Source organism: Camellia sinensis, chromosome 5, assembly GCF_055761805.1.
Source record: "Camellia sinensis isolate YWXY chromosome 5, ASM5576180v1, whole genome shotgun sequence".
Classification (NCBI taxonomy): Eukaryota; Viridiplantae; Streptophyta; class Magnoliopsida; order Ericales; family Theaceae; genus Camellia; species Camellia sinensis.
Genome location: NC_138965.1, coordinates 140,615,877 through 140,624,272, shown reverse-complemented (window position 1 = coordinate 140,624,272; position 8,396 = coordinate 140,615,877). Strand labels below are relative to the sequence as shown.

The 8,396-nt window shown below is 40.2% G+C and overlaps 2 protein-coding genes across 3 annotated transcripts in view; both read left to right on the top strand.

Moving 5' to 3' along the window:
• The first annotated feature begins 1,503 nt into the window (after positions 1 to 1,503).
• LOC145791727 (uncharacterized) lies at positions 1,504 to 8,183 on the top strand. The gene is made up of 6 exons (XM_082872150.1): positions 1,504 to 1,805; positions 1,881 to 2,567; positions 2,700 to 2,985; positions 3,083 to 3,112; positions 3,202 to 3,452; positions 8,160 to 8,183. Exons 3-6 carry the CDS (start codon positions 2,706 to 2,708, stop codon positions 8,181 to 8,183), a joined length of 585 nt encoding a protein of 194 aa, XP_082728276.1. The 5' UTR covers positions 1,504 to 1,805; positions 1,881 to 2,567; positions 2,700 to 2,705.
• LOC114298991 (putative 3-hydroxyisobutyryl-CoA hydrolase 3) overlaps positions 7,971 to 8,396 on the top strand; it is a 24,414-nt gene continuing 23,988 nt past the window's right edge. The window contains exons 1-2 of one of the 2 annotated variants that reach the window (XM_082869870.1): positions 7,971 to 8,035; positions 8,313 to 8,377. In XM_082869870.1, the coding sequence (XP_082725996.1) occupies positions 8,339 to 8,377 (39 nt within the window). In that variant the 5' untranslated portion in view covers positions 7,971 to 8,035; positions 8,313 to 8,338. The remainder of the gene's footprint in view (positions 8,036 to 8,312; positions 8,378 to 8,396) is intronic. The other variant, XM_028243661.2, reaches the window with a different exon arrangement.

Sequence of the window (8,396 nt, the reverse complement as noted above, 5' to 3'; positions counted from 1 at the left end):
GACTTTAGTAATGATTGCCGAAGTGTAAGGCTTGGCTTAGCATCTGATGGTTTTAACCCATTCAGGACGATGAACATAGTTCATAGCACTTGGCCTGTTGTGCTCATTCCATACAACTTGCCGCCATGGATGTGCATGAAGCAACCATTTCTAATTTTATCTGTGCTTATTGACGGCCCGAAAGGACCTAGTGACAAGATTGATGTTTATATGCAACCGTTGATTGAGGAGTTGAAAGAACTATGGAATGAGGGTGTGTCAACATTTGATGCATCAACAAATCAAATGTTTCAAATGCATGCAGCTTTACTGTGGACAATTAGTGATTTTCCTGCATACGCAAACTTGTCAGGATGGAGCACTAAAGGAGAATATGCATGTCCTTGTTGCAATAAGGAAACTACATCGTGTTGGTTGAAGTATAGTAGGAAACAATCATACTTGGGTCATCGCAGATTTTTACCTACTGGCCATAAATTCCGGAAGGATAAAGTATCATTTGATGGTAGTCGGGAAGTCAGACTCAAACCAAAATTGTTGTCTAGAACTGAGATGTTGCTACAATTAGAATCTGAGGGTATTTTAACCCAATACAATAGGGATGACCTTAAGGAGAGGCATAGGAGACAGGTAGAGAAGGAGAAAGCTGGACATCGCACCCATAGTTGGAAGAAAAAGAGTATCTTTTATGAATTGCCATATTGGGAGCACAATCTAATAAGACACAACCTCGATGTGATGCATATAGAGAAGAATGTTTGTGACAATGTGTTGTGGACAATAGTAGGGGTTGCAGGAAAATCGAAGGATGGTGTTAATGCTCGGCGTGATTTCCAAGATATGAATATTAGAAAACCCCTACATTTGCAGTTAAGAGGGTCGAATAAAGCCTATTTACCACCAGCACAATTCACGATGACCAAGGATGAGAAAGATTTGTTCTTGAAAGTGTTGAAGGAAGTAAGAGTTCCCGACGGGTATTCATCCAATATATCACGTCGTGTGCGCTTACATGATAGAAGCATTGGGGGTCTTAAGAGCCACGATAGTCATATTCTGATGCAACAACTTATTCCATTGGCTATTCGCAGATCGTTACCGAAGAATGTAATTGAACCCTTGATTGAATTGAGCAATTTCTTTAGACAATTGTGTTCGAAAGTGAATCGTGCGACGGATTTGCAATATATTAAAGATCGTATCGCTGTAACACTTTGTCATCTAGAGAAAATATTTCCTCCGAGTTTTTTTAATATAATGGAGCACTTGCCTATACATCTAGCTGATGAAGCGTTATTGGGTGGAGCGATTCAGTTTCGATGGATGTATCAAATTGAGAGGTATCTTCTTACTTTGAAGCAATACGTGCGTAATAGAGCTTGTCCTGAAGGATCAATTGCTAAAGGATATCTTATGGAAGAATGCATGAATTTTTGTGCACAATATCTCAGTGATGTGGAAACCAAATCTAGTCGACCTGTGAGGAACTATAGTGGTGCTGATAATTTGGGTCATGCTACTGGTGAAAACACAAGCTTTTATCTTGATAATACTTCTTGGGTACAAGCTCATCGGTACATCTTATGCAATACAAGCGCGGTTCAACCATTCATAAAGTAGGTTAAGTCACTCACTCAATATTTTATTATGTTTTATTGAATTTTCAACTAAAATTTTTGTATGGCTAAAATTTCAATCTACACAGCAAACACCTTGAAGTACTTAAGCTCAAAATGCCTCGTGTCGACGATCATCAACTTCGGCGTGAACATTTTGAAACTTTTCACATTTGGTTCAAGGAACATGTATGTATTTAACTCTATAGATTCTAGTTACTTAAGTCGATCTACATTTTAAATTTTACATTTCGTGTTAAATAGGTCCAAACTTTGCGAAGGACTACTGATGTCATACTTTCTGAAGAGATTATTCTATTGGCAAATGGTCCTCATAACCTGGCAAGGAGGTTCAACGGGTATATACTGAATGGGTTTCGGTATCGAGTAAAGGCCATGGATGATCGTCGAGCCACACAAAATTGTGGTGTAGCTTTGAAGGCAGATACCATAAGTTATGCTAGTCGAAAAGACAAGAATCCTCGTCTGGGGTCTGTGTACTATTATGGACAATTGACAGATATTGTTGAGATTCGATATTCCAATGAGAAGAAACATGTGTTGTTTAAGTGTGATTGGATTGACAACATTCATGGAAAGAAAGAAGATGTCTTCAATTTCACGTTGGTGAACTTCAATCATTTGTTGTACCGAGATGATCGAATTACCAATGAACCTTTCATCTTGGCGTCCCAAGCAGAGCAAGTTTGGTATGTTGCAGACCCGTTACAACAAGACTGGCAAGTCGTGGTGAAGATGTCTCAAAGAGGTTTATTTGATATGAGTTCAACTGATCCACAAATCGAGCCATACATGAGCCAACAATTGGAAGAAAATATAATGCTTCGTGATGAAGAAGTTGGTTGGGTGAGGGAAGCCGCAGAAGGGGAAACAGTTGATGTTCAAATAGGCTGATATGTAATCAACATTAGTAATTCAATTAAGGCCAAGGTTGTAGTTAATCATCAATTTCTTAATTTACTTTGTCTTTGTAATTGTATTAGTTCAAATCATGTCATATTATAGTTGATGACAAACCATTGTCTATGTTTCTAATGTCAATTAATGTTATATTGCTTGAAGATTATTATGGGAAGGAAGAGGAAGCCTGATCATCCCCGGCGCATGATGTCTGATGTGCTACATAACAGGACATCAGTAGCACCACCATTAGAGGAGGCATCACATCAGCCAGCATCGGAGGGGCCATTAGTGCCACCACCATCTGAGGGGCCATTACCACCGTATCGACCACCATCAGTGGCACCACAGCAGCTACCATGTACTCGGCCTCCACGCCTACCATCGGTGCGTCCACCATCAATGGCACCACAGCAGCTATCATCATCAGCTTATGAGCCATCCGCAGGTATTTAAATTTGCTTTGATTTGCATGAAAATTATTTACACATACATTTATTTATGCTCATTATATATAACTTGTTTATTCTCATTGTATTTTGCAGACCCTTCGACTTCTTCACAGCCCACATCAGGTTTATTTGATATGATTTGTATTCACATTATTTAAATTTGCATTTGGTTGTTACCATTGCATATTGTTTATTATTATTGTATATCGCAGGTCATGTTAGTTCTTCATCAACCTCGACTAGGCGTGGTAGAGGATGTGCCAAGGGCATTAAAGAGTGGGGTACTGGTAAAAAGCTGCACATACAATTTGATGGAAATTACTGCCCAATAGGGGATAACGTGGCCAAGTTAACTACTCAACTAGGCATTATTGTCCGGAATGGTAACATTGTTCCTCTTACATTTGTTGACTGGAACAGTGTGCCTGATGATATTGTTGATGCTATCTGGAAGGATGTGAAGGTAAAAGTATATTTTTGTCCACAAATTCGAATTCCAAATTTGTGTTATACTTAGCCTTAAACTTTGTGTTTTATAGGACAATTTGAATATATGTCCAGAGGAGTACAAGGCAATCTGCATGAAAAACTGCAACAGCATATGGAAGGATCACAAGAACAAGCTTAAGGCTAAGTATTTCAAGCCTAGAAGCTCTGATCCTAATCTGAAGGATGATGTTCCTATGAACGTTGTGCCAAGCCAGTGGGAACAACTTGTAGAGTATTGGCGTACTTCCGATGCTGAGGTATACAATTACGTTATATTTATGATATGTAAACATACAAATCATATTTACATACTTACATTTGTTGAACTTGTTATAGAAAATTGCAAGTAGGAACGCTAAAAATCGGCGAGCTCACGGCATAGCTCATACCACGATGCGTACTACTTTCTCTCAGATACGGCATGAGGTTTACATTTTATTGTTTTATTTTTCTATATAAATAAACATTGTATATTTGCAAATTATTTGGATTCTAATTTTCATATTTCTAAAAAAAAATTTAGATGACCAGTAAGGGGGAGTCTACTGATAAGATGAATGTTTGGCTTATGACACGTAGAGTAGATGACCCAGAGGTTATCCAGACCTTGGTAGTTTCCAAACACCTTTGATTGTATTTAAAGTTTATTTTTTGTGTGTCAACCATCTTAATTTCGCGTATACTTGTGTGTCTTATTCAATACAGGATGAGTTTAATCGTCGACTCTCTATGCTACCTGCGGATAGTCGGACTTTGGAGGCTAGGAATGCCATTTTCCATGAGTTGATAGGTCATGACAGACATGGATATTGTCGCACATACGGGAGAATCGTGCCTCGGAGAGTGGTGTATAAGGATGGTGCTGGGCCATCACAGTCAACACCCCATCCATCGACTATTGATCAGATCACGCAGCAGGTTCGTGCTGAGCTAAGGAATGAGTTAAGGGAGGAGCTGCGAGCAGAGTTCTCTACACATTTGCAGCAGATGAGAACTGAGATGATGGCCCTTGTGTCACAGGGGGCGAGTGTGGATCCCAACAGACAGGTTCCATATAAACATCACAATTGTTTGATAGTTCAATTTTCACTCAAGATTATGTATGAAATTCGAATATGATTAACACATTATGCACTGACTAACATAGGTTCCTGATGCATCGAGTGGCCACCGGGCATTTAGGGAATCTGCAGAAGACGAGAATCCATATACACCACCACCAGAAGATCAGGTATAAAATTTATCTTTGCATTCTAAGCTAAAATGCATCTTTGCGTTCTTTACTTGAATTCGAGGCGTTAAGGCCCCAAAATCAGCAAACGGCGTCGGTTTAGGACAAAACTTGGCACACACGACCGCCTAGGCACGAGAGACTTGTGAGAGAAGACGGGGCTTGAATCGGGTTCCCGGTTTAGGAGTTAGAGTCGGATTTCACTTTAGGCAAACTACTTCTTTAAGAAACTTGAATTCGAGGCGTTAACGCCCCAAAATCACCAAACGGTGTCGGTTTAGCATGAAACTTGGCACACATGACCGCCTAGGCACGATAGACTTGTGAGAGAAGACGGGGCTCTAATCGGGTTCCCGGTTTAGGAGTTAGAGTCGGATTTCACTTTAGGCAAATTACTTCCTTAAGAAACTTCTTTTCGAGGCGTTAACGCCCCAAAATCACCAAACGGCGTCGGTTTAGCACGAAACTTGGCACACACGACCGCCTAGGCACGATAGACTTGTGGGAGAAGACGGGGCTCGAATCGGGTTCCCGGTTTGGGAGTTAGAGTCGGATTTCACTTTAGGCAAACTACTTCTTTAAGAAACTTCTTTTCGAGGCGTTAACGCCCCAAAATCACCAAACGGCGTCGGTTTAGCACGAAACTTGGCACACACGACCGCCTAGGCACGATAGACTTGTGGGAGAAGACGGGGCTCGAATCGGGTTCCCGGTTTGGGAGTTAGAGTCGGATTTCACTTTAGGCAAACTACTTCTTTAAGAAACTTGAATTCGAGGCGTTAACGCCCCAAAATCACCAAACGGCGTCGGTTTAGCACGAAACTTAGCACACACGACCGCCTAGGCACGAGAGACTTGTGGGAGAAGACGGGGCTCGAATCGGGTTCCCGGTTTGGGAGTTAGAGTCGGATTTCACTTTAGGCAAACTACTTCTTTAAGAAACTTGAATTCGAGGCGTTAACGCCTCAAAATCACCAAACGGCGTCGGTTTAGCACGAAACTTGGCACACACGACCGCCTAGGCACGAGAGACTTGTGGGAGAAGACGAGGCTCGAATCGGGTTCCCGGTTTGGGAGTTAGAGTCGGATTTCACTTTAGGCAAATTACTTCCTTAAGAAACTTCTTTTCGAGGCGTTAACGCCCCAAAATCACCAAACGGTGTCGGTTTAGCACGAAACTTGGCACACACGACCGCCTAGGCACGAGAGACTTGTGGGAGAAGACGGGGCTCGAATCGGGTTCCCGGTTTGGGAGTTAGAGTCGGATTTCACTTTAGGCAAACTACTTTTTTAAGAAACTTGAATTCGAGGCGTTAACGCCCCAAAATCACCAAACGGCGTCGGTTTAGCACGAAACTTGGCACACACGACCGCCTAGGCACGATAGACTTGTGGGAGAAGACGGGGCTCGAATCGGGTTCCCGGTTTGGGAGTTAGAGTCGGATTTCACTTTAGGCAAATTACTTCCTTAAGAAACTTCTTTTCGAGGCGTTAACACCCCAAAATCACCAAACGGCGTCGGTTTAGCACGAAACTTGGCACACACGACCGCCTAGGCACAAGAGACTTGTGGGAGAAGACGGGGCTTGAATCGGGTTCCCGTTTTGGGAGTTAGAGTCGGATTTCACTTTAGGCAAACTACTTCTTTAAGAAACTTCTTTTCAAGGCGTTAACGCCTCAAAATCACCAAACGGCGTCGGTTTAGCACGAAACTTGGCACACACGACCGCCTAGGCACGATAGACTTGTGGGAGAAGACGGGGCTCGAATCGGGTTCCCGGTTTGGGAGTTAGAGTCGGATTTCACTTTAGGCAAATTACTTCCTTAAGAAACTTCTTTTCGAGGCGTTAACGCCCCAAAATCACCAAACGGCGTCGGTTTAGCACGAAACTTGGCACACACGACCGCCTAGGCACGAGAGACTTGTGGGAGAAGACGGGGCTCGAATCGGGTTCCCAGTTTGGGAGTTAGAGCCGGATTTCGGTCCAGTCAAAATTATTTACTAAACTATCTTTCTAATTATATAGTTGTCAATTTTTTTTTATATTTTTCTATAATTAAAATATTAACACATTATATGGTTTTTAATTATTTTTATCTTGTTTTTTTCAGATATTTCCTGAGTAGCAGTTGGCTTTTTCTGGAATGCGGGCGTATCAAGATTATGACTAATTTTTGTTTTTGTAACCCACGAACGAATGAAGACGAAAACTTTTGATTTTGATTTTGATTTATGTTATTTAAATTTGGGAGCAACATTATGTATGTATTATGCGACGTTATGTAGTGGCATAATTTTTATTGTTATGAATTTTTATTTATGTATTGCTATGAATGGAACAATATTATTAATTTTCATTATTTGTCAATTTTTGTTTATGTACGTATTTATATTATTCTGTAATTTTTCAATTTTTTATACTTATTTTTTATCTAATACATGTTATTTTAATTTTTTTAATAATTTATCAGTAGGGTTTTTTTTTTTTTTTAATTTTTTGAGACGGGAGAAGAACCCGTCGCAAAAACCATTAATAGGCTTTTGCGACGGTACCAACACAGTCGCAAAAGCTGTCTTATTGAATGTACAGGACACCTTTAGCGACGGTAAACCATGCCGTCGCCAATACTTATAAGATGCCAGAGCCTTTAACGACGGTAATGTTCCCGTCTCAAAAACTCACTTTTAGCGACGGAAATTACGTGCCGTCGCGAAAAGTGATTTTTTCCCCATTATTTGCGACGGTAAAAATGCTGTCGCAAAAAACACACCTTACCGTTGCAGAAACTAATGGCGATGGTACTTACCGTCGCGAAAGGTCTTTTGCAACCCCATCTGTCGCAACCCCCCCTTACCGTCGCAAAAAGCCACATTACCATCGCAAAAGGCATTAGCGACGGCTTCCGGGAGCATTTGCGACGGCCGTTTACCGTCGCAAAAAACAAATTTTTTTGTAGTGAAATATTAACTCACCACCAAATTCATGAACTCCAATTAATCTTTATTCATGAATAAAACAAAAGGTCACCAAAACAACGAATCTTCATTCATAAATAAGATGAAATTCATGAATAAGATAAAAATAAAATTATAAACAAAATACATAAATAAATAAATAAAAAATATTAAAATCGTCCCAGAGTAATTTCGTCCACATCCATTCATTTAATGAAGTAGCAATGACGAAAATGGGCAGGTGAAGAACCAAAAGCACCCAATAAATACAAGACCAACACTGACGAGGACTCTATAAGAAAGTGTACACTGCAGCTTACTAAAAACTTGCATGCAATTGCTCTCCTTCTCTGTGTTTCCATACTTACAGGTTTATATCTAGTTTATTATATAAAACACATAGCTCAAAATATATTTTTGAAATTATATCATGCATTTTTTCATATTCGAATAACTCTTACATATGTAACTATCTAAAATTTTGATTCTTTCAGTTTTTTCCTTCCATTTACATTTAGATTGTTTCTTTCAACTGTCATTTTTGTACATGCATCGCATGATTATGTAACCTTTCTGGCATATATATTGAAGAAATGTTGGTTGATTGGAGGTACTTCCAATCAAACTTACTGCTATTTTTCTTGTAGGTTTCAAGGATTTGCAAGCATCTCTCATGGCTTCCCACAACTTGTTTGAGAGAGACATTAATCCGGTACTCCATTGTATTATTT